Source organism: Myotis yumanensis, unplaced genomic scaffold, assembly GCF_028538775.1.
Source record: "Myotis yumanensis isolate MYYU_CA2020_CCGP unplaced genomic scaffold, mMyoYum1.0.hap1 SCAF_1, whole genome shotgun sequence".
NCBI classification, from domain to species: domain Eukaryota; kingdom Metazoa; phylum Chordata; class Mammalia; order Chiroptera; family Vespertilionidae; genus Myotis; species Myotis yumanensis.
The window spans coordinates 163424721-163452051 of record NW_027223752.1 but is presented as its reverse complement, the minus strand read 5'-3'; the positions used below and the strand labels follow the sequence as shown (position 1 = coordinate 163452051).

General features: G+C 39.3%; 1 protein-coding gene across 4 annotated transcripts in view; it reads right to left on the bottom strand.

The window, feature by feature from the left end:
• The window catches only part of TASOR2 (transcription activation suppressor family member 2), a 99535-nt gene extending 74171 nt beyond the window's left edge, over positions 1–25364 (bottom strand). For 3 of the 4 annotated variants that reach the window (XM_070391390.1, XM_070391414.1, XM_070391407.1), the window contains exons 1-2: positions 24868–25364; positions 1414–1547 (exon numbers count right to left, since the gene is read on the bottom strand). In XM_070391390.1, coding sequence (XP_070247491.1) covers positions 1414–1547; positions 24868–25001 — 268 coding nt within the window. In that variant the 5' untranslated portion in view covers positions 25002–25364. The remainder of the gene's footprint in view (positions 1–1413; positions 1548–24867) is intronic. The other variant, XM_070391399.1, reaches the window with a different exon arrangement.
• Positions 25365–27331: the final 1967 nt, after the last annotated feature.

Sequence of the window (27331 nt, the reverse complement as noted above, 5' to 3'; positions counted from 1 at the left end):
AGGGGAGTTATGGGGGGAAAAAAGAGGAACAAATGTAATAATCTGAACAATAAAGATTTAATTAAAAAAAAAAATGTTAACTCAAGCTTGACACAAGGTAGGATCTGTTCAAAGTACCCTGCATTAATCTCCCCTTTCTCAAAATCCATTAGAGATACTGAGTATCTGGTTTTGGGCACTTTTTTTTTTTTTAACTTCTAATAAAAGGGATCTGAAAATGATAAACCGATTTCTGATGGTATATCATAGGTATATTTTTCATTCTATAAGCATCTGGTCTGACATCAATTAATGAGATGAACTAATGCCAACAACTCAGGTGTCCCAAAACTCTGACAAAAATCAGCCACTTCTACGCCTCCCCAGAACTTTCATTACCACATCTCCTGTCTGTGCATTAAACAACAGCACTTATCAATAAGAGAAGTGCTCAGATATAATATCTGACATTAAAGATCCTTATCAGTATCCCCTACAGACGGATTGCAAACTACACCTCCTAATACTATCTATGCCTATATACTTTAAGTCTAAGCAGGCCATTTGATAGTTGTTGAAGGAATAGCCTACCCCTTAATCATCTAATTCTAAATGTATTACCTTTACTTTTAATATACTAAAGAATTGCCAGTTTAAGATAAATACAACTTTTTAGAACACAATTTGGTAGGACCTAACAAAAACTTAAAAATGTGCGTATCGAATAACCATTCCATTTATGAGAATCAACTCCTCAGAAACACTAGAGTAAGTACACAGTATATATGTACAAGGGTGTTTCATGCACCAGAATCCATAATAGCAAAAACACCGGAGATAATATAAAATTGCCATCAACAGGGAAACACAATGCATTCACTAAGTAAAATAAACTTGCATATACTGGCATATAAAGATATCTATTATATACTACGGAGTAAATAACATGCATTATATAATGTCATTTTGGTTAAAAACAAAACAAAACAACATTCCAAATTATGTGTTTGAAAGTATACAGATAAAAATCTAGAAACATGGGAAACCAATTTGTTAACAGTGTTTAAACCAATGGTTATTGAGAGTGAGAAATGGTTAAAATGGGAATTTACATTTTTTACTTTATACATACTTCTACAAATTTAGTTTTTTCCTATGTAAGCATATATTACTTCTAAGATATCTTAATTCAGAACCAAGTAAAATACATCATAATTAAAAAATACAAATGAGGAGTATGACAATTTCCCTACAATTTAAAAATTTAATCAATCACTTATCAGTTATGGACTAATGATTTAAAGAAATTTGTAGCTATTGAAAATTATAAATTTTTAAAGTTCTTTCATATGATTAAAATTAAAATTTAAAAAGTTATACTGGTCTACTTTGAATTTATTAGTAATAACTTATTGCATTTAGTTTAATACCCACTGTTTTCTGATATGAACCCTGTCCTGGTCTTCTCTAAGAAAGAATGTAGCTGGGAGGGTGGTCTTAATTCATTTTCACCAAGTATACCCCCAGAGTTCTTGACATAGTCCTGTTTTCTGTTAATGCCATAGATGCTAAAATGAAAAAAGAAAAAATTATATCGTAAAGTGAGTAGTTCGATTTACAGCATATCTACTATATAAACAAATAATTACTGGCATCTAATTTGCATTAGGTACAATTCTGTAATGGTTACCTCCTATGACAACTCTACATAACTAAGGGCTAAAGTTGCTATATAAGCAGTAACACAGATAAAATGAAATGCTTTTCCTTCAATATATTTTTTTAAGTTTTAAAGAAAATTTTGTCCACAGAAATAAATTATGCTAATAAAATCCCTTTTGCCTCTCTGGGGGAAAAATCCTTCAAAATGAAGAGATTATATAATCACATTTATATTCTACTGGTTGAAAATGGCAAAATCAAATAGAACACAAATAAAATATCTCCCCACACAATTTGGTAGTACCTAACAAAAACTTATAAATGTGCATATCAAATAACTATTCCATTTCTAAGAATCAACTCCTCAGAAATACTAGTGTCAGTGCACAGGACATATGTACAAGGGTGTTCCATGCACCAGAATCCATAATAGCAAAAACACTGGCAAAGTCATAAATTAGTCATATGATTCATCGATTCATTAAACACAATTATTACATACCCAATATTAGAAAAAGTCTCGCCGAAACCGGTTTGGCTCAGTGGATAGAGCGTCGGCCTGCGGACTGAAAGGTCCCAGGTTCGATTCCGGTCAAGGGCATGTACCTGGGTTGCGGGCACATCCCCAGTGGGGAGTGTGCAGGAGGCAGCTGATCGATGTTTCTAACTCTCTATCTCTCCCCCTTCCTCTCTGTAAAAAATCAATAAAATATATTAAAAAAAAAAAAAAAAAAAAAAAAAAAAAGAAAAAGTCTCTACAATGAAAACTATTAGACTAGAAAGAAACTAAGCCTGTAAAGAAACTAAGTACTATAAATGTGTAGGAGAATCTAGAACACAATAAAGTGAGTACATAATGGTACAAACAACTAATTTCATTGATATGTTAAGAAAGGTTTCAGAAAGGCAGAGATACTTGAGATCTGAATAAGTACTAAAAACAATAAGCCAAAGAAGGGCATAGTGTATATGTTTTCTAGGCAATGGAACAAATCCAGAGGTAGAAACAAGATACATGTAAGGAACAGCAAGTTGTTTTTTATTTGAGGAATTCAATATGCTTTACAAAAAGCAATTTAAAATCACATGTATCGTTATGTAATTTTACACTTTCCCCCTTGCAAAAGTATTTGAGTCGGAATTGTGTGGATATGAATAGTTTTAAGAAACAGTAGCAATATGATGATATTCATTCATTAAGCAAGTAGATTATATGAAGAAGGGAGAATTAAATTGGGAATCAGGATACCAGGATTCTACTGCAGGCCTATCATTAACTTGTTCTGACACCTTCCTGTGATATTACTGACTGCCTTCCCAATAATAATGCCCCTTTTTCTTCCCTTCTCCAAAACAAGCAATTTTGGTTAGGTATTAGGTGATCCAAAGCTTCAGGAAAGGCTTGGAAGCAGGGTGTGTGTGCATATCCCAAATAATCTAAGCTCATTATGCTAATTTCATTCTCTTTGGTTAGTGAATCTTTTAGGAATAAACACGTGACTCAACTCTGGCCAAGACTCTACAAAGAGAATTCTGGAAAAAGTTTCTTACAAAAGAACAGGAGGAAAAGGTGCACTCTTCCTGACTCCATCCTTTTCTAGCCTTAAGGCTTTATCTGAAGATGGGTTTATTGTCTGAACTCCCAGCACCCAAGATTAGATTGAGCAGCCAACACAATGTTGATGGAACCAAAAAGAAAGAATCTAGATCCTTAAGGAAGTCCTAGAACTGTTGAATGAACAGGAGCTGCCTTGCCTCTGAATCTTTTGACATGTAAAATTAGAGGCCCGATGCACGAAATTCATGCAAGAGTAGACCTTCCTTCCCCTGGCAGCCAGCACCAGCTTCCCTTTGGCACCTGGGACCTGGGCTTCCCTTGCAGCCCTGGCTTTGTCTTGAAGGATGTCCAGTCTACTTAGTATATTACGCTTTTATCATTATAGATTATAAATTATCCTAATTGTTTAAGTCATTTTGATTGGCAGCTGAAAGCACACTATGAACCTTGTTAAATTATTTGTTCTAAGGACTCATTCTATATAATAAAAGCCCAATATGCTAAGTGTCCAGTCGTCTGGTCAGCCATTCAACTAATCAAAGGATAATATGCTAATGATATGCTAAGGCCATCCAACCGCTCGTTAAGACCGTGCACTGACCATCAAGGTGCAGACAGTCGACCAGTCAATCAGTAGCTATGACATGCACTGACCACCAGTGGGTAGACGCTCCAACCGGTAGGTGAGCTTGCTGCTGGGGTCCAGCTGATTGGGACTGAGCAAGATGGGCTGGACATGCCCTGGAGCTCTCCCACGGCGCCCCCCGCCCCCCAGATGGCCAACCTCCCACGTCTCTCCCCAGCCCCAATCGTGTACTGATGGGGTCCATTGGCCTGGCCTGAGGGACCCTCTTCACCCCCAAGTGCACGAATTTCGTGCACTGGACCTCTAGTTTAGTTATAGTTATCTTTCTAAGGCACTTTTCAGTGCTAACACTGTGACTATAAATCTGCCTTACTGAAGGCCTAGTATGTCTGAGGCATTGGGAACTGCACTAGATAATTTATCAAATTCCTTCTTTATTTGTTGCTACAAAGAGACATTTATCCTAGTATTTATTAGCAAGGAAGCACAAAAGTTAATATAACTTCTGTGAAAACTTGAAACTTAAAATACAGCAAAACTTCAATATAACAGATTAAAAATGTTGAATCACTGTATTGTACACCTGAAACTAATATAACCAATATAAGACTGTGTACCAACTACACTTAAATAAAAACTAATTTAAAAATCTATATATCTAAAAGCCAAGCGACCGGAACAACTGGTTGTTGTGACGCACACTGTGGCAGCCAACTGGCCTGATCGGGGCCTTGATCGCTCCTCCCAACCTCCTGCGGCTCCTCCCAGGCTGACCCGGCCCCCAATTGCCCCCTCCCAACACCCTGATCGGGGGTAGGGCCAGCTAACCTCCCACGGCCTCACCCTGACTGGCTCTGCCCCCGATCAGCCCACCACCCCAATTGGGGGTGGGGCCAGCAGCCAACCTCCTGCAGCCCCTCCCCTCAGCCAGCCCAGTCCAGATTGGCCCCATTGGGGTGGGCCGGCTGGACCTCACCCGTGCACAAATTCGTGCACTGGACCTCTAGTAAAGTATAAAGAAGAAAATTTTAAGGCAGTATCACAAACAAAAATAGATGGTGGAACATAAAAGATACTCCCTTTAAAATTAGAAAGACAGTCCTAACCGGTTTGGCTCAGTGGATAGAGCATCGGCCTGCGGACTCAAGGGTCCCAGGTTCGATTCCTGTCAAAGGCATGTACCTTGGTTGCGGGCAGATACCCAGTAGGGAGTGTGCAGGAGGCGGCTGATCAATGTTTCTAACTCTCTATCCCTCTCCCTTCCTCTCTGTAAAAAATCAATAAAATGTATTTTTTAAAAAATGAGAAAGACAATTATCTCTATTAACACTTTCTAATTAATTCTAGGATTTTAGTTGTCAATTCCTTGGCTAAAGTTTCCCTTCTCATTTACTGATCAACTGGAGTTTGTCTTCTAGTTGTTTCAAGAAAGGCTTATATAAAATAGATCTGAAGCCTAGGCTGAAATGGCTCAGTTAGTTGGATGTCCTGTGCACCAAAAGGCTGTTGGTTCAATTCCAGGTCAGGGCATATACATGGGTTGTGGTTTGATCCCTTGTTGGGGAGTGAATGGAAGGCAAATGATCGATGCTTCTCTGTGACAATGATGTTTCTTTTTCTCTCTCCCTTCCCCTCTCTAAGCATGTCGTGAGGATTAAAAAAAGAAAAAAATGTATGAAACCATGAATGTTCAAAACTACTCATCAATAGTCATTATACCCAAAGGAGAGCTTGGCAGGACAAAAAAAAACCAAAAACCAAAATCCTTAGCTCATACTTTTCCTTGAGTATTTTGCATGTGGTTCATTGGTTTTCTGGTGTTGTTTCTGTTCTGCCACCAACCTGCTTTTCTTTTTTCTTTTTAAATATATCTTATTGATTTTTTACGGAGAGGAAGGGAGAGAGATAGAGAGTTAGAAACATCAATGAGAGAGAAACATCGATCAGCTGCCTCCTGCACACCCCCTACTGGGGATGTGCCCGAAACCAAGGTACATGCCCTTGACAGGAATTGAACCTGGGACCCCTCAGTCCACAGGCTGACGTTCTATCCACTGAGCCAAACCGGTTAGGGCTCAACCTGCTTTTCTTTCCCTTTTGATATAATCTTTAGAAAATAACACCTCACCCAAAGATATGTTTTTATTGATTTTAGAGAGGGAGGGAGGGAAGGAGAGGGGGGAGAGGTAGAGAGAGAGAGAGGGAGAGAAACATCAACTAGTTGCCTCCCCTACTCACCCCAAAAACCCACAACCTAGGTATGTGTCCTGACCTGGAATCAAATCGGCAATCTTTTGGTATATGAGAAGATGCTCCAACCAGCTGAACCACCTGGCCAGGACAATATGATCTATTGCCAGCCCAACATTTTTTACCAGAATGTATCTCAGTGCTGGGCCACTTTTCCTTGGAACATGATGCACACTTTCATTAGGCAGATTCAAATATATGTTTATTTATTTAAGGAAAAAAATACCTTCAATTACACATTGTTTTGTTGCATGGTTTTGCTTTTCTTCTTTGGGGGCTCCAGTTTTACATATTTTGGAACTCTTTTGCTGTCTTCTATATCATTACCTCATTATTTACTTTTAAAAAATATATGTTTTATTTCTCATGGTAGTTTTTTTTTTTCATTTTCAAACTGTGACAAAATATACCTAAGATTTCATTTCTACCTTGGTGTTCTTTGCAATGGTGCCCTGTCTCCCATGTGTATCTCATTTATTCTTTGTCTCTGGAAAGGTTTAATCTTTTTCTTCCATTTCTTTTCTGTTTTGCCAGTTCCCATTTCACATCCTCTACTATCTGACTCTTTCTTCCTCAAATTCTTATATTTCTGCTTTGTATCTTTTCACATAAGTTTTATGGTCATTAGTTAATTAATTAATTAATTTAAAAAAATGTTTGTTAACCCTCACCCGAGGATATATTTTTTCCATTGATTTTTAGAGAATGGAAGGGGGAGAGGGAGAGAGAAGGAAGAAGGAAGAGAGAGAGAGAAAAAAAGAAACACTGATGTGAGAGAGACACATCAGTTGGTTGCCTCCCACATGCACTCTGATCAGGGCCCGAGGTCAAACCTGCAACCCATGTATGTGCTCCTCATGGGGAATTAAACCCAAGACCCTTCAATGGGAGGACCAATGCTCTAACTACTGAGCCACGTTGGCCAGAACTAGAATATTCATTTTTAACACAACTTTATTGACATATAATTAACATAGCATGCAATTCACCCATTTAAAGTGTACAATTCCATGACTTTTAGCATATGCAGAGTTGTGCAACCCACTTTATCACCACTAACATTTTTAGAATACTTTCATTACCTCCAAAAGAAACCCTGTACCCCTTAACCATCCTCCTCACCCCTCATTGTTCCCTACCCCAAGGCCTAGGCCATCACTAATTTACTTTCCATCTCTCTAGCCTTGCCTATACTACACCATTTCATAAAAAAGGAATCATACAATATGTGGTCTTTGTGACTGTCTTAGGTTCATTCATTTGTAGCATGTACTTCATTCCTTTTTATGGCCAAGTATTTTATTTCATAGATATATCACATTTTTAATCCAATCATCAACTAATGAACATTTGGGTCATTTCTACTTTGGGGTTATTATGAATAATTGTGCTAGGAACATTCGTGTACAGGTTTTTGTGTGGGCATTGTTTTTATTTCTCTTGGGTATATATCTAGGAGAACTGCTAAATCATATGGTACATGTTTACGCATTTGAGGAAATACTAAACTATTCTCCAAAGTGGCTGTACCACTTTACATTCCCACCAGCTATACATGGGAAGTTTTAATTCTCCACATCGTTGCTGACACTTACCTTTCTGATTACAACCATCCTAGTAGGTATGGAAGTGATGTATTCATTTATTTATTTTTAAATGTATATTGGAATTTTAGGTTACATTTTTCACCTACTTGAAGAGGTGAAAAGATCTTTTTCATAAGATCCAGACAGTAAATATTCTAGGATTGTGAGTCAGACAGTCTCTGTAACAAATAGTCATCTCTGCTGGTGAAGCATAATAGGGGAGACCACACATGATCTACTTTATGGCAATTTTCCCCCCATCATTTGTAGAAAATTGTGGTTCCCCAATTTTCTACCTTAACCTTTTTTTGTGTATGATATATTTGTATCAATTAACTATTGCTTAGTAACAAACCACCCAAAATTCAGTGGCATAATCACAATCATTTACTGTTACATTTCTACAGTATTGGCTGAATTAGGCTTGTAGAGAGAGGAACTGTACACTTTATATCCCTCATCTACCAATAAGCTAGCAGGGGCATACTTTTCTCATGGAAATTCCAGAGGTACAGAGAACAAGTGGAAATACCCAAGTACTGTTAAGGCATATTAGACCTGAAACTGACATGCTGTCACCTCTACCTGATATTGACCAAAGCAAATCACATAGCCCAGTAGTCGGCAAACTGCAGCTGACGAGCCACATGCGGCTCTGTGGCCCCTCAAGTGTGGCTCTTCCACAAAATACCACGTGCGGGCGCGCATGTACAGTGCGATTTAAACTTCGTGGCCCGTGTGCAGAAGTCGGTATTTTGTGGAAGAGTCACACTCAAGGGGCCAAAGAGCTGCATGTGGCTCGCGAGCCGCAGTTTGCCGACCACTGACATAGCCAAACCCACAATAAAGAGGAAGGGAAAGATACCCTTAGTGAGAGGAACTGCAGAGTCATGACAAGAATACAAGTAAAAGCCTGGGGTCCATAACTAATAAAAAATGGCTGGTGTCGCACAGTGGTTGAGCATCGATCCATGAACCAGGAGGTCACGGTTTGATTTCTCGTCAGGGCATATGCCAGGGCTGCAGTTTCAATTCCCACTAGGGGGGTATGCAGGAGGCAGCTGGTCAATGATTCTATCTCATTATTTTCTATCTCTCTATCCCACACCTTTCCTCTTTGAAATCAATAAAAATATATTAAAAAGAAAATGGTGATAGTTGTATGACTTGGTGTATATACTAAAAAAAAACCAATCCAATAAATTGTACACTTTTAAGTGGTGAATTTTTTGGCAGGTAAATGATACCTTTAATAAAAACATGTTAAAAGAACAAAAACCAACATTGAAATGCAATCTACCACAGGATCATATAAATATTGGACATATTTTTGTTATTCTTATGTACATGAGATGACCCTGGACTATTGGCAGAAGGCTCGGGCTGTAGGGAAAACAGCAGTTTTCAGGTTTCTTAGCGTAATAATTTCCTCCTCTGTTTCTGCTTCCAAAGATTGTATCCTATATAATAAAAGGCTAATGTGCAAATCAACTAAATGGCAGAACAGGTCGCTATGATGCACACCGACCACCAGGGGACAGACCCCTCAAGCAGAAGCTCTGAGTACAGCGGCAGTGATGGGAGCCTCTTCTGCCTCCACGGCAGCGCTAAGGATGTCCAACTGACAGCTTAGGCCCGTTCCCTGTGGGCCTAAGCCATCAGTCGGACATCCCCTGAGGGCTCCCGGACTGTGAGAGGGTGCAGGCTGGGCTGAGGGAACCTTCCAAATGCACGAATTTCGTGCACTGGGCCTCTAGTTTTTAAATATGGTGCCTCTGTTGCCACTCCTCTTCTAATTTGCAAGTGAAATCTGGCTCAGGAGGGACTTTACTTCCAGCTTTGGTTTCCTTTTAAAGACCACTGTCATTAAGAGAACTTATCCTTGCTTCAAAGAGCATATACTCACTTCTAAGAGTACTTTGCTAGCATGTTCTAAGAACTCTGGGCTGCCCAAGCACTTCCCAATTCCTCCCTTTCTGTTTTCCTTAATGGATACTATACAGCTGTTCAGTCTTAGGCCAGTATATAGCAATTCTCTCTTAGTCCTTATCTGGGACTGAAGGGTTGCTGGAGATTTCTAAGCCATGCCTCCTCTGCACAACTCTTATCTTTCTCATAGAACTGTTGGAACTTCCTATCATGGCTTTCTGATAGCACTTACAGATAATTTAGAATTTACAGGGTTCTTTTTCTCCTCAATTTGTTCAAAATGCAGTATGAGAGCTGCCCTCCTCCCATTGTTCTTTTCATAAGTAGAAAGATTAGGAACTAATCTGGTCTTTTTCCTTTTGGAAGTGTACATTCAGTTTGGTGGTTTTGTTTAGTTCTCCTGTTTTCTTATCCAGGGCACCAGATAAACAGTCTCTTTCAATGTAGAAACTCATATTCTTCAGTTCTGGGATACAGAAAAATTTCTTTCTACTGTATTAGATGAAGGACCTCATTGACTGGTCTTCTAATTTTCTTATGTTCTCACTCGTTTTTTCTAATTCTTGTGGCTGTTCTATTTTTGGGGAGAGCTTTTCAGGTTTATTATCCAACTTTGTATTAAAATTTTTTTTTTAAGTTTCTGCTGTAAGCCTTATTTTTGCATATAGTAGGTGCTTAATAATTGTTTATGGAATGCAGTTCAACTGGATTGATTTGCTTTTAGGGGCACATCTATATACATTCATGCTTGCTGGTTTAAATCTAGGCATATTAGCCCTTCATGTGTTTCTCCCTTTTCTATCTTAAAGAAAAAAAAAAAAAAAAAAGATGAAGCAAACATTTATTTCCTATTCTTAAGAATTTAAAAATTAAGGATATAAATTGGTGCCTCCTTTTTGGAGGGCATGTTAGTGTCATAAAGCAGCATGTAAAATGTACTGAGGTTGTAAACCAGTAAACTTAACCCTAACAATTTATCCTAAGGAAGTAATTATATATTTCAGAGAAAGATGTATGTACAAGGAAGTTCATCGCAATATTGCAGATAATATTGAAAATTTGCAAACAATCTTAAACGTTCATGGGTAGGTAACTGGTTAATTAAAGAATGGTATGCCCATCTAGTGTGGCCATTAAAATGATGATTCCACTCTATTCTTATTCATGAGGAAAACATCTATTGCATATTGTTAAGTGATAGAAACAGATTATACATGTGTTTGCTATTTTTATCAAATTTTATACATAGGTCACTATATGTATATAATAATAGGTATCTGGGAGAAATTTCATCAAATATTTAAAATGTTTATTTCTTCACGATGGATGATTTTTAATTTCCTCTTGTATTTTTTCATATTATTTACATTTTTCTGGAGTACATATTGAAATTATTTTTAAAAAACAATAAAATGATTTCCCTAGTTTAAAAAAATAAAACTCTGCTGTTACAGACCTTTTTTCTGTTTTCTGAATAATTTATCTCTTTTAAAAATAGAACTTCGCCCTAACCGGTTTGGCTCAGCAGATAGTGCGTCGGCCTGCGGACTCAAGGGTCCCAGGTTCGATTCTGGTCAAGGGCATGTACCTGGGTTGCGGGCACATCCCCAGAAGGGGGCGTGCAAGAGGCAGCTGAATCGATGTTTCTCTCTCATCGATGTTTCTAACTCTCTATCCCTCTCCCTAACTCTCGGTGAAAAATCAATAAAATATATTTTAAAAAAATAGAACTTCATCTCTTTTCTCTCTAGATACTATAGTTTTATTTTGTTGAAGTTTTGTTCTTTACCTGCAATGAATCTATTTCTACCAAGTTCCCTTTATTTCCTACTTGTCTTTTTTCTAAAAACATTTTTATTGATTTCAGAGAGGAAGGGAGAGGGATAGATAGAAACATCCACAACAAGAGAAAATCATGGATTGGCTGCCTCCTGCACGGCCCCTACCGGGGATGGAGCCCACAACCCGGGCATGTGCCCTGACCGGGAATTGAACCGTGACCTCCTGGTTCATAGGTTGACACTCAACCACTGAGCCACGCTGGCCAGGCTTTACTACTTGTCTTTTATGTTGACTTCAAATGGCTAGTGATCCTTAGATGTTCATTTCTGTTTAGGTTGTAGGTACTTCAAACTGGCTGAAAGTTTCATGCACAAAGAGTGCTTCTTGACCAGCAGTCCTCATTCCTGATGGTGATGCAGATATTTAATCAAGTGAACTCCAAAAGTCTTTATCTGTTAAATATTTTGCCATAATTTCCCTGGAAAAGAATCCTTTAATACTTTGATTAGGAGGAAGCATAAGCTACTAATTCTGGAAGCCACACAGAAAAAGGAAGATCTGACTTCAGTTCAGTATGTAGACTTTAACTTCATCCTCATTTTCATTTAGGTGCTTCACGCCTACCCCAGCTGTCTAGAGCCTGCCTAGTTAATGTCTCCTGAGTGTAAACCTTCAGTCTTCTGTCAGGGTAGAAGAGTGGTAGTTGTGTGGAATGGAGAAGGGGATCTAGGGCATCAAAATGACAAAAATCACCATCAACCCTTCTATTTCCACTCCACCATGTGTTGCTGCCATGAGAAGTACTTTGTACATCCAAATCCTGAGCCTTTTCCAGATTCTGTGGTGGGAAACAGCTGGCATCTTGTTGGCTTCTCTCTCTTCAGCCTTCTCCAATCCACTAAGTCATTTACTATGTCACATCTTCTTTCCCGTTTCCCAAATATTGATTTCACCTATCTTTTCCTCTCTCATTCTCCTCATCTTTCAGGATTTGTATCTTTATTCTTTTATTAGAATCTTAGTGGGATTTCCAGAGGGGATGTACAACTGAACACATTAAACTAGAAGTGACTAATTAATCTAAGTTTTAATTTCTTTGTTCAAAAAATGTGGAATATACCACCTACTATGGCAGCTACTATTACCATTATTTTTTATTTTTACTTTTACAAATATCTCATTTTATTTACTTGTGTATTTACAGACCTAATTACACATTAAATCTTCAAGAAATACTTGATTAACTTAAAAAATAATTAGCTTTTAGTGTATACATACTCAATAACTATTTACTAAAATACATAAGAAGTACAACCTAAAGTAGATTTTCAATGATAGCCTCTCAAAGTACCTTCTTTTCTTTCAGAGTACTTATCTAGTAACTAGAGGCCCGATGCACAAAATTCGTGCACGAGGGTGTGGGGGAGGTGTCCTTCAGCCCAGCCTGCACCCTCTCCAATCTGGGACATCCCTCTCACAATCCAGGACTGCTGGCTCCCAACTGCTCACCTGCCTGTCTGCCTGACTGCCCCTAACTGCTTCTGCCTGCCAGCCTGATCACCCCCTAATCACTCCCCTGCCAGCCTGATCGACGCCTAACTGTTCCCCTGCCGGCCTGGTCGCCCCCCCAATAGCCCTCCTCTGCGGGCCTGGTTCCCCCCAACTGCCCTCCCCTGAAGGCCTGGTTGCCCACAACTGCCCTCCGCTGCAGGCCTGATCACCCCCAACTGGCCTCCCTTGCAGGCCTGGTCCCTCCCAACTGCCCTCCCTTGCTGGCCATCTTGTGTCCACATGGGGGCGGCCATCTTGTGTGTTGGAGTGATGGTCAATTTGCATATTACCCTTTTATTATATAGGACTATATATTTACTAGAGGCCCAGTGCATGAATTTGTGCACGGTTGGGGTCCCTCACTCAGTCTGGATCAGGGCCAGCCAGCCGGGGGAGCACACTGACCACCTGGGGGAAGCTCCTGTGTTAAGCTTCTGCCCCCTGGTGGCCAGTGCGCATCATAGCAACCAGTCGGCCGGTCATAATGGTTGCTTAGGCTTTTATATATATAGATGACTTCATTAATACCTATTTTTCTAATAAATCAAGCTCTATGAGGGCAGAAACCATGTCTATTTTGTTTACGTCTAATTACCCAGCATCTAGTCCAATGCCTGGCACATAGGTGTTTAGTAAGTGTGTATGTTGTAAGTGAATGAAAGCATAATATTTATGCTACTTAATCTGTTCCAAAACTAAAAGGAATAAAGCTTCTCAATTCTTTTTTACAAAGCAGTCAAATGTTAATACTAAAATCTGACAAAGAAAGCACAGAAAGGAAACTACAGGCCCATCTCTTAGGAATCCGATATAATAAAAGGGTAATATGCGAATCAACCGGTTCTATGACATGCACTGACCACCAGGGGGCAGACGCTCAATGCAGGAGCTGCCCTATTGTGGTCAGTGCGCTCCCACGGGGAGAGCGCCACAAACCAGGCTGACGGCTGGCGAATGCAGCAGCGGGTGGCGGGAGCCTCTCCTGCCTCTGCGGCAGCTCTAAGGATGTCCGACTTTGGCTTAGGCCTGCTCCCCGGACATCCCCCAAGGGCTCCCTGACTGCTAAAGAGCACAGGCTGGGCTGAAGGTGCACAAATGTCGTGCACCGGGCCTCTAGTATTGATACTAAAATATATGTACAGCAAAGAAAATCCATCAAGATATTAATAACTGAAATCAATTAGGGTTTGTTCTGGAAATGTAAGAACTGATTCGATAAATAGGAAAACCATAAACTAACCACACTAATAGGTCAAAGTAAAAAAAAAAAAAATCACAGAGGAGCTGCTGGGATAAGGGATGAATTAAGAAAGCCAGCCGAAACCGGTTTGGCTCAGTGGATAGAGCGTCGGCCTGCGGACTGAAAGGTCCCAGGTTTGATTCCGGTCAAGGGCATGTACCTGGGTTGCGGGCACATCCCCAGTGGGGAGTGTGCAGGAGGCAGCTGATCGATGTTTCTCTCTCATCGATGTTTCTAATTCTCTATCTCTCTCCCTTCCTCTCTGTAAAAAATCAATAAAACATATTTAAAAAAAAAAAAAAAGAAAGCCACATGTCAGACCTTCAAAATAAAGTTACTACATAATTCTTTCCCAAAAGAAGCCTTATAATATGTAAATTTTTGTTGCTGTACAGTATTTTTTCAGTTATGATTTTTGCCATACTTAATCTTAAAAACAAAATTAAGATGTTCCCAAATAAAAGCTGTTCATTTAATAACATAGAAAAATGTCTTACCATAAATTGATTAGGGGAAAGAAAAGCAGATTACAAAAGAGAAGTATGTGTGTATGTAGTCTTAAAGAGCATGGACCACAATTTAAACAATGGTCATCTTCTGCATAATACCTGTCAAAATCTGATATTTTTCTTGGTTTATTATCCTCCCACCATTTGATTATTAGCTTCACGAATAAAGGAATTTGTCCTTTTCCAGTGGTCAGAATAGTGCCTAATACACAATAAAGTTTCAATAAACATTTATGGAATGAATGAATCTATTTGTTTTCCTGATCACTTCATTTCTCTACTTAAAACCCTTCCGTGGCTTCTTGTTGCTCTCAGATACAATGCACACTCTTGCCATAACCATGTAAAATGTGGCCCCTGCTAATTTCCTACACTCACCTTAATCCACCTTCCCAAGTTACTTCTAGCTACACTAATCTTTCAGATTCAAGCTCTTTCCTCTCTTCAGGCCTTTGCACTGGTTGTTATTTCTGAAGGGAATGCTCTTTCTCCCATTTTGCCCATGGCCTAGCTCCCTCTCTTCCTTTAGTGTAATCTGGAAGTTATCCCGTTAGATAAACCTCTGAACACCCCATCTACTAGTAAACTAGGTGTTTTCTTTAAAGCACTCATTATAACCACAATTGTTTTATCAATTTACTTTTCTGGGATCTATCTTCCCCAAAAAGTAAATGTACGGTCCATAGAGGTAAATACTCTTTATCTTATTCACCAAAGTCCCCCTTGTCCAGCAGAGCCCCTAGCACCACAGTAGATATTCAATACTCTACTCGGGTTGTCTCTGGGTGGGTACAGATAATTTTTTTAAACCTTTAAAACTTTATGTACTATTACCTGAAATGTTACATTCGTATAAATACAATCTGGGGGAAGTAAAGCTATTTTCATTTTGGAAAACAAGATCTCTCATAGTCCTAAGTAGCAACAAGTTAGTTTATTAAATGACAACAAAGTAGAGAAAACAAAATGGAAATAGCACTTCTCATAAGCCAAAACAATAATAAAGAGACCTATAAAACAAAGTGTCCCCATTAAAAAACAGAAACTACAAAAGAAAGAACTCATGTACATGGATGACAGTGTGGCGATTGTGGGAATAAGGGGGGTGGGTGGAGGTGAAAGAGGGTATATAGGGGGGATAAACGGTGATGGAAAAATAATAAAATAAATAAAAAACAGAAAATACTATAGAATGAGAAATGTATGATATTCATAAAAATTTTTAAATGTTTGTCATATACAAAAGTTTTACTGTTTTCTAATATCAAGATAATCATGCAGAGAAGTAATAAAATCTAAGATATACTGGTTGTTATCTGCAGTGCAAAGCCCATTTGGAGTCAGTTTTATATTTCAAAAGATGACCCAAAATATAACAAATCTACACACACAGAAACGCTGTAAGAAGTGATGCCATCTCTCTGGCAGTTCTGCAAGGGTTTCCCCACTACCATACTCACAGAATCCAATAAGGAGTTAGGAACAAAGGCACTCAGTAAACCTTCAAGTACCATACAACCGTGTGTGGCATGTGTCATCACCTCTCTCATGTCGATGGCCCCACCAAAGTCACTCCCTAAAGCCCCCTACAGGTACGGCATTTTAGCCTGTTCCTTCTCTGTCTCCTCGGTACCCAGCGCTTTGGTAGGCAGCTCTGACAGGCAGCTCGCCACCATTTAGGCGCCCCAGGCAGCAGAGGAGAGCCAGAGCTGGGGGTAGGGGCCCGCCAGCCCTCCTCACCTCATGGTGAGTGGGGGAGGGGGCTGTGCCGATGCTCCACCGGACCTGCCGCCAGTGAAGTCCAGTGAGGTGGCCAGCCGCGGGACCAGGCTGCCACGGGGCGGCACGGGATGGCGCCTTTTAAAACTCAACGAGGGCGGCCAACCGCGAGCTGACGAAAGACCTCGGTAGGGGCGTCTTGGGGAGCTGCAGTGTGGTCTGAGTGCAGGCAAGCAAGCATAGTGCCTCTGGTCCTTTGTTTTTGAGGTCCTCCAATACTCAAAGGTGGACGTTATTTTATAATGACCTCTCCAAGCTTCAATTTCCTAGAGGGTCTTGTCCGCAGGCACCCACTAACAAGGTCAGTGTTAATCCCAGACCGAATCTGAAATCCATGTCTTTTCACTACAGTGACCCGCTATTATTCTAACTCATTGCCTCTATTAAAGTTTTACATTATCTTCTAGTAAACTCACAGCTATAGTCATGGGGCTTTGTTGTACAATTTACAAAAATAAAAGGCCTGTTGAATATCCCCAAGAGATGTTAGTGCCACCAGCACATGGGGTTGTGGTGGGGATGCTAGTCCTTCCCACTAAGCAATGCGGCCTTAATAAAACTCACCAAAAATAAAATTGAATGGGGAGGAAAGAATTAAGTATTTGGCCTGATCTAAGGACATCTTTACTATTAACTCATGTTTTAACCAAGTAACTCAAACATCAACATGCATTTGCTAGACAGCATCTGCATTTGCTAGAGATATTTAGTATATCCAATGGTGCCTCTTTTAGAAAAAATGTTTTTTGGAATTATATCTAACTGTGTAAAATAAGTTATAGTTATAAGTAATATGACTTTTTCATTTAACTGTGGGTTACTTTTGTATTTAATATTGTTTTAACATTCTAAAATCCAATCCAACTGCAGCAAGTATTTTTGCATATCAAACACATACTTATAATCTTTTATCTACATTGTATAAAAAGTCAGCAGTTTCTTTGGAAACCACACTTTTCCATGTAAAAACCTTTCATTAGAATCACTTCAAAGTTTACATAGTGACATTTTTAGACATTTTTATATATAAAGTAACTGACCTTTGTTCTGGCTCCCCATTTTAAACTTGGCTTATTAATTTGTGCTTTAGCATTAAACTATCAGTCTGCAATGAAATGGCTGCATTAATGAATTTATTACCAAGATATTAAGAAGTTTTTCCCTCTTACAAGAAAATTTAAGAACAAATTTCTCTCACAATTACATTTTAAGACCTGCTTTGAATTCTTTTAATTATTACATCTGACAAAAGAGAAAGTGATACCTAATCCATGCCACAAGGAAGCTTTTTGTTTTTGAAATTGCAACACCCCTAGATACACTCCATCTCAAACGCCCTGTACACAGAATAGTCCTGTTCACTAACGGTGGCTCACAAAGAAGCAGAAGATAACCACAGGGTGAAGCAGGTATTTGGACTGGTGAAGCCAGGCCTCAAGAATTGGGGTCTTAAATATTCTTTCTCCTAATGAGGGAGCAAGTGTACCCAAAAGTAATAAACAGTCTATTTCACCATGTCTTCACACAGAATATTAGCTAGGGATTTAGTTATTCAATTAAGTATTATTAAAATATTAAGAGAAAACAGAAAGTATGCCCCAGACACCTATCTTATAATGAAAGTAGTAATTTAAAAAAAAGGGACAAATTTAAAAACAAAAAATCCCAACTGAGTTAATCAATAAAAACAGAAGCTGGTTCTTTTGAAATATACTAGATAATCTTTTAGCAAATATAATCAAGAAAAAATTTAAATATCAGGAACAAAAAGAAGGATATTACTACAAATATAGGGAAAAGACTTCTAAAATTAGCATACACTATTTATACTAGTAAATTTAAAAATGTAAGAATATAATTTATCAACACTGGTCTAAATGGAAGAAACATTGGAATAAACAAATTATGAGGAAAAAACGATTAGTCATAGTCCTACCCCTTCTCCCAAAAGACAATTCCCAGAGTTTTATATTTTGGTTTTTGTTTGTTTTTTGATAGAGAGAAAACATCAACTGGTTGCCTCCCATACCCACCCAGACCCAAACCAAATTGCAATGTAAGCATGTGCTCTGACTAGGAATCGAACATGCAACCATTTGGTGTATGGGACAATGCTCCAATCAACTGAGCAACAACACCCAGGGCAAGTCACCAGTTTTATTATCAAGTTTTACTTTTCACTTATCAGATTATCAAAAATCCATAAGTTTGGTAATGCATTCTTTTGGGGAAGCTGTGGAAAACAAAGTCAAAAGCAAAGCAAAAGACCAGCAGAAAAATATATACTATGTTATTTAGCAAAGATTTATTTATACATTAAGATAGATAAGTCAATAGAATATAAAAATGGAAATTCACAATTCAGGAATTATGAATAGCCAATAAATACATTTCAAAGCACCTCCAATGTATAGATTTAAGAAGCCAAATAATCACAAGCAAGGTAAGTACTACAGCAAAACAGCAGAAAACTAAAGACAAAGAGAAAAAAGCAGCCAGAGAAAAAGGTAGAGAGCCTGATACCTGACCTTTCAATAGCAATAATGAAAACCGAAAGACAGAGGAATGAGATCTTCAATGAATAATAGAGAAAGCAGTAAAAATGTGGGAAATGTACTTAAGCACTGACTGTAAAACACAATAACAATTCTAATCAGGTCTCCCTCTGCTAAGAATATTTTTAAAAATCCTATATAATAAAAGCATAATATGCAAATTGACCAAATGGTGGAATGACCAGTTGGTGGGGGGCGGGGCTGGTGAGCAGTCAGTGCCAGGCCAGCCAAGGTGCTTGCCAGCAGGCAGAGGGAGGAGACGGCAATGGGGGGTGGTATTGGACAGCGGTGACCAGCTGCGGCAGAGAGGCAATGGGGGGGGGGGGGGGCAGGGCCAGCCGCCTGGTTGTTTCCCATAGAGGGAGGCCAGACTGTGGCTTAGGTAGGCCTGCTCCAGGAGCACAAATTTTTGTGCACAGGGCCTCTAGTTTAAATATATGATAGTAACACATAGTCATGAAGGGTTGAATGAAGTTCAACTTCTAAGATTCTTATATTGTCTCAGAGGACGGTAGAGATATCGGCTAATTTTAGATTCTGAGTAAGTCAAAGATGCATATTTCTAGGATAACTATAAAATGAAAAAAAGTACACTTTCCAAACTAGTATAAGACAAATATGGAATGATAAACGATATTAAGTCAATATTTAAAAATAAAAAAGGAGAGAAAATAAATATAGAACACCCAGGACAAATAGCACAAAATAGGAGCTATTGTAGTAAATGTAAATAGGTTATATGTCCCAGCTAAAATTGTTTTAAAATTGCATTAAAAAATTCCCACAGATGCTCTTTAAGAGTGAATATGTGGCTAAAGCTCTCTCAGAATACAGTAATCCCTAGATTTTGCATGCCTCAATTTAATAGACTTCAAATTTAATGGTGTAGTTTGTATCTTATGTGAATAATTACTGTTAATTTAAAAATGCTTTTAACCAAGATTTGCTTATAAATAAATAGGGTTTTTTTGTTATTATTTCATTGTTATTTTTAACAAATTTTGGTAAATAGGCCATACTTGGAAAAAAACCACTGTAGTAAGTTCACTGACATAACTAAATATTACATATCTACAACTACAGTCTACATAAATGTAAATCCAAGAGTTTCCACTTGTAAGCAATGTTCAGTGAAAGATTAGCAAATGATCAGCACGTGATCACACTGCATCTCAGGAAATAATTGTGTCTGCTGTCTCACTGTGTGACTTTCTGCAGCAGTTTTTTAAAATTGATTTCAGAGAGGGAGAGGAACAGAAACATCAATGATCAGAGAAAATCACTGATTGCCTACTTACCGCATACCCTCCACGTGACCTCCTGGTTCATAGGTCAACACTCAACCACTGAGCCAGCCAAGCATCTGCAGCAGTTTTAACTCCTGCTGACCTGGTGTTCCAATGTGTGCTAAGCCACACCCCAGCTATGTGCATTTGTTTACTCTCAATGACGGTGAATGCACACATTTAACTAGACACACACAGCATAAAGGTAAAATTACAGAATACATATAGAAAACTTTTTGGTGAAATTAAGCTTTTCCACATACTTAATTTTAATTACATAAACTTGTCTACATCTAATTTGTCAATTTTTTACCATATGCATTCAGAAAAACTACTTTATTATGTAACTAGAGGCCTGATTCACAAAGATTCGTGCAAGAATAGGCCTTCCTTCCCCTGGCTGCCAGCACCGCCTTTGCTCTGGCCGGAGCTGCCTTTCCGCCTTCCCATGCTGCCCAGAGGCCCGAAGTGGCTGGGGTGGTGCAGAACGCCTGTGTTGTCCTGCCCCCGGCGGCGGCTCAGCGCCTGCATATGCAAATTAACCCACCGGGTTTTGTTGGGTTAATTTGCATATTCTCTCCTGGTTGGCATCACGAAGGTACAGTCAATTTGCATATTTCGCTTTTATTACTGTAGATAGACTTTTGGCTTTAATGGACACCCTTTGCCCAAATTAGTCCGTTATATTGAAGTTTTACTGTATTTTAAGTTTCAAGTTTTTACAGAAGTTATATTAACTTTTATGCTTCCTTGCTAATAAATACTAGGGTAAAAGCCTCTTCATGGCAACAAATAAAAGGGAATTTGATTAGTTATCTAGTGCAGTGCCCAATGCCTTGTACATACCAAGCCTCCAGTAAGGCAGTTTGTAGAGTCACAGTGTCAGAACTGAAAGGAGCCTTAGAAAGAGGCTTTAGTATATGTGTTTTATTTTTTTAAATATATTAACACACACAAAAAATATTTGATAGAGATAATCACAAAGCCAAAAAAAAAAAAAATTCAATGAGAAGATAATCCTAACTGATAAGCTACAGGCAAGATGAATTATCAGAAAGGGGGGAGGGGAAACCGGAACAAAAATATGCAATATTAGAAATAAAAAAGGAGATATAATTACACATGCTTCAGACATTGATAGTAAGAGGGCACTTTTAACAACTCTGTGCCAATAAATACTAAAAATTTAGACAATATGGACAGAGTCCTAGAAAAATCTAACTTACGACGACTGACAAAATTTAAAAAAAAAAAAGCCTTAACCAGTTTGGCTCAGTGGATAGAGTGTCGGCCTGCGGACTCAAGGGTCCCTCCCAGGTTCGATTCTAGTCAGGGCATGTACCTTGGTTGTGGGCACATACCCAGTAGGGAGTGTGCAGGAGGCAGCTGATTGATGTTTCCCTCCCATTGATGTTTCTAACTTTCTATCCCTCTCCCTTCCTCTCTGTAAAAAAATCAATAAAATATATTTAAAATAAAAAAAATGAGTCATCCTGTAACCATTAAAGACATTACATCATCACTAGTCAAAATCATCTGCTAGCAAAACTTCAGACCTAAATGGATGCAATGGTAATTTCTACCACAACTGATTATCTACAAGAGAAAAAGTTCAATTATATTTATATTCCAAACTACACACAAGTAACAATTCCAATAATTCCAATTATACAGACATGAAATAAAAAAAATTTTAAATCCAGAACTTCTCATAAAAAAAAACCACCATAGAGAAAAGATATTTGCAACCAACTTCATATACTTTAACCAAAACAATATGCTGCAACAGATTGAATGCAGAAGCAGAACAGACTAGTTATTAAAGATATTTTCAAAAATGTAAAACAAAGCCACTCTTGTCATTAATATATTTTGTTTTGGAAAATAGTTATTTTACATTAAAATGTTATTTATGTTAAGGTGTAATGGATTTATTTTTATTATTGGTGTAAATATACCAAAAGATGCTAGATTCACTTAAAACTGGCTAGTTTTAATGTCTAATATGATATAATCCACGGAAACAACAGGTCTTTGGGGTCCTCAATAGTTTTTAAAAGTGTAAAGGAGGCCTGAGCCCAAAAGTTTCTGAATTACTGAACTATGGGCACATGTTTAATATTTAACAAAAGTAATTTACAGAATATACAGTATGGTTCTATTTAAATAAAGTTGAAAAACAGATAAAAGTAAACAATACAATAAAACTATAAAGGAAGGCAATGGAGTAATTAACACAAAATTCAGAATGACCATGGTGATGGGGCAGAGAATACTTTGCTTCTAGGGAGAGGCACATGCTAAAGGCTTCTAAGGTACTTGCAGTGTTCTATTAATCTGAGTACACATATAATTGTATATTTCACAACAAAAATTATAATATAAGAAACAAGGAAACATACCTATTCTCTTAGAAGGAAAAACTCAAAGGATGTCTCTTCTCAAATTAATCTATGAATTCAACGCAATTCAATATCCCAACAAGATTTTCTATAGAACTTGAAAAGATGATTCTAAATTTCATCTGGAAGAAATATGCAAAAGAAGCGCCCAAAACCTTTTTCAAAATTAAGTATCAAAATACGTTATAAAGTTAGAATAATTAAAACTGTGGTAACAGATATATAGGTCAAAGAAGAGTTCAGAATCCCCCCCCCCCCCCCCCCCCCCCAATAAACAAGCAAAGGATATGACCTGGCCAAAAATGTTTAACTTTCTTGTTACACAAGGAAGATAAAAATTAAAATTAAATTAAATTTAATTTAATTAAAATATTATTTTCAATTACTAGAAAATTAGTAAGATATTAAAGAAATAAAGTTACCATCCAGTACTGACTAGCAGAAAGATAAAAACACACCTTTTGAGCGAATATAAAAGCTACAATCATTTGAGGGCCAGTTAACAGTATTATTATCCAGCATTCTCATAGGGAATCAATTCTACAGAAATATTATCATGAGCATATAAAGCATTGTTTATAATAGCAAAAAAGACAATCACTGCAGCATCCTTATGGAGAAAAAACTTGAAAATAACAAACAGTTCATAAAGGGATGAAAGATTGATTTGATAGATGCCATATCTACTTAATTATACTAGATAGATACCATACCGCATTTATTTATCAAATGGCTATGTCTTAAGCAAGTCTTTAGGTAATGCAGATTTTAATTCATTTAAGCAACCATGTTCGGATTACAGGAGATGCTCATAATACAGCTTTTAAAGAGAACTGGTTATATCCGCCCAGCCATTGTGGAACCATGAACCAAGAGGTCAGGGTTTCATTCCCAGTCAGGGCACATGCCCGAGCTGAGGGCTCGATCCCCAGTAGGGGGCGTGCAGGAGGCTGCCCATGGATGATTCTCTCATCATTGATGTTTCTCTCTCCCTTCCTCTCTGAAATCAATAAAAATATTTTTTTGTTTTTTAAAGAGAGAACCTGGTAACGTTTGGGCAAATGTCCTGAAAACACTGCTCTTTGTCTTTGTGTACAGTCATTTTTTTATTTTTCTTTAGTCTGGGTTATTTACTTATGTACTGAATATACTGTACAGTGCTATCTAGTTCCAGAAGGCAGTTTTTCAATACAAGAGTATTCTTACACTATCAAGGAGTATCTGCTTTGTTAAAAACCTCCTGAGTAGGCTTACTACCAATCTCAGATCCTGTAATATTAAATATCATATACACACCCTTTTTTCAGGAAAACATTGCGGGCCCTCAAATCACTAATATAACTACAATAACACCATAAACTTGTACAACACCTAAGTTTTACCTTACAGGGATAATAAAGAAGGATCAGGGAGGTATATTTAAATTTTTGGATTTCAGACAAACGGTGATTACATTAAACCTGAGTATTTTCTTCAAATTTTGAGGTTAATCTGCCAAGTTCTCCCACAAAATGCGGCTTGGTGCCACTCTCAGACAAACAGCTGGGTTGCATGTACCAACCAACCTAGTATTAAGACGCTACTTCGGTTGTTTGCTAAATAACCCTCCCCATGGACAGACGTCTTCCTTTTACACCTACTTTAAAAAAGAAAGGTCACACACTGCCATGACGTCTCCACAGAAAGCACGTGTGGTTCGGGGTTTATAGAGAACCTTTCGAAAATGATTTAACAGCCAGTCCAAACCAAATAAGCAAAGCTTTAACTGTTTATTATAATGCCCATAAAGATGAAACTGTCCTCTAACAAGCAACTCAGAGGAAATGCTTATACCGTTACAGACTTTCTGCCTCAAAATGGAGAAAGGTAAATTCTGAAACACCATCTATACCAACTTGTAAAATGCTGACTTCCTAGAAACAAATTAGGATGATACTGAGAATGGCCGCAAGTGGTTAAAAAGGGGGAGACATTTAAAAAGCAGCGAAGCAAAAACGACTCTGAAAACTCCATCCTCTCCTACCCCACTCACCCTAGAGCAGGGCAAAGAGGCAAGAGTGCGTTAGTCATTAACCATTCACAAAAAGCATGCAAATACAATTTAAAATTTTTAAATTGCAATAGCTAAGCCACAAACGCCCAAGCAACTGCGCCATGCACCGCAGCCCGGTGTCTAGAAGGTCCACAAAGCGTCCACACCGGGGGAGTTTTACCTGTCCTTTGTGCTGCCGCCGCTGCCGAGATTCTGGGATTCTTCTTCAATGTCTTCCCCATGCTTGTATATGTTTTTTCCGCTCCTCACACTCGCGCTTCCTTTCTCTCGATCCCACCCAGCCACATGTGACATATATTTTCGGACCTTGTTAATAAGCCGCTTTCTTTGTCTCCTTCCCGGCAAGGGAGCCTTTGAGTCTCCTTTCAGCGGGATTCCCCTCCTCCCGGAGAGCCAATGGCCCCTCGACTCCCGGGTTAGCACCAGCTCGTCAGAGGCGCGCAGGACCCTCCACGTCGCAGCCCGTCTCTCTATCCGCCCTCGTGCTTCAGGAGGACGGCCCTGGCCTTGCAGGGCGGGTCCGATGCGCCGGCGGGTGGGACGCGGCCCGGCGTCCAGGCTCGGAGCCCGCCTGAGCTAGTCAGCCAAGCGTCGCCCCTCCCTCAGAGGATCCCAGAAAGGAACCGACCCCGGAGACGCCTCGCGACCTGAGGGAACAAGTCGACTCTCGGTGACGGCGCGGGCCACCGGAAGTAAAACCTCACGGCCTCAGGAAGGGGGGCGGGGGAAGAGAAAGTGAAAATTGAACTGCGGCGTACTTACTGAAGATAGAAGCCAATCACTGAGAGGAGAAGACGCGCAGGCGCAGGCTGAGACTGACGTCCACGCGGCGCTCGCTTTTCGCCTCTGCGCAGGCGCAGTGATGCAGAGCGCTCCGGGATTGGACTACGGCGCGCACAGCGTGCGGGCGGGTCTTCTCGCGGGGCTTGAGCGTCGTCCATCGCGGAGGCGCCCCTGTGACGGGCTGAGGGAGTCCCTTTCCCTATGGTGTGGTCTTTGCCTCTCCTTCGTTGCTCCCTGAAGCTGACCCTGTGAGGCTTGTTTTATCTTGCTTGAAAGTGCCATTTACGAAATCTAGTCCTTATAATTTAATAAATGTTAAATCTATGTAATATTTGTTTACGTGGTTGTTGCTTAGGAAAACACCTCTAGAAGTTTATAATCTGCAGAGAGCCGAAGGGACTACAAATAGAACTCATTCTACACGTGACACCATGAAACAGGTCCTGTGCCACATGTTGGGTGTAGAAATATTCATTAAATGGCATCTCTTCCTGTTTACTGTGGCCAGGTGCTTAATTAGTCATGCACAACAAAAACAGAATTTCATTGCACAAGGCTGCTGTGAAACCAAGCTGGCAATGTTGAAGGATGGGGTTGGGGGCTGGAGGCACAGATACAAGACCTCACTGAAAAGGACATTTCATGTCAAACTTCAATGATAAAAACAGACCAAACTAGTCCTTGGAAGATGTGGAGGAAGAGCTTTTCAAGCAAAAGGACAAAAGCGCAAAGTCCCTAGAAGTGAAATTGTGTTCAGGAACTGAAGAAGGTTGGCTGTAGAAGCAGAGAATAAGATAGATATTGTGAAATACACAAAACCAAAATATACAATTCTGTGCCTTATCACTTATGAAACCACCAACCTGGTCAAGAAATAGGACATTGCCAAAACCCCAGACGCTCTCTCTTGTGCCACCTCCCAATTAATACCCAACTCCTTTCCCTATCACCAAACCAAACCACTACTCTAACTGCCATGGTAATGTCTTCCTTAACTTTTTTATTTTTTTAAAATATTTGTATTGATTACAGAAAGGAAGAGAGAGAGAGAGAGAGAGAGAGAGAGAGAGAGAGAGGAGAGACATTAATGATGAGAATCACTGATTGGCTGCCTCCTGCACGGCCCCTACTGGGGATAGAGCCCAAAACCCAGGCATGTACCCTGTGGGAATCAAATGGTGACCTCCTGGTTCCTAAGTCCATGCTCAACCACTGAGCCACACAGGCTATTCCTTACCTTTCTTAATCGGTTTTGTGGACCCTGAGAAAGAAGGTACCTACTGGTCCCTGAGAAGGACTTTCTGGTAGCTTAACCAGGCTTACATTTTTTAAAAAGCAAAAATATTTAAAAAGCTTAACAGCCTTTTTCACGTGGGGCCTCTCATGCAAACTGCACTTCAGGGAGAAGCTTGCACTGAACCACCTGCCTGCACTGTGTTTCTGCCATCTGAGCCAACCTTTACATAGGAGTTCCTGAAATCCTATTTCAATCAACAGCACTGAGGCTTTCTCCATCCAATAGGAGCTTTGTAGCTATATGTCTATCAGCTTCTTCATCCACAGTTAGAGTGGCTCTATTCTGACCAAAATCGTGACAGGAAGGGGAGCAGGGGGGAGAGAAAGTGAAAGTGTACCAATCAAACTGTGAAGATTTGGAGTGCTCATTTGCATAAGGACAGATCAATCAGGGACTAGGAGTAGAAACTTCTGTCTGTAAGTCAGCTTCTCTCTGGCTCTGGGGAAGCACTTTCTCTTTCCAATGAAGACTGTTTCCCTGGCTGAGCTGAAACACTGAACATCTTTGTCCGAGTAGAGGGACTCAGACCAGGGAGGAGCAGAAC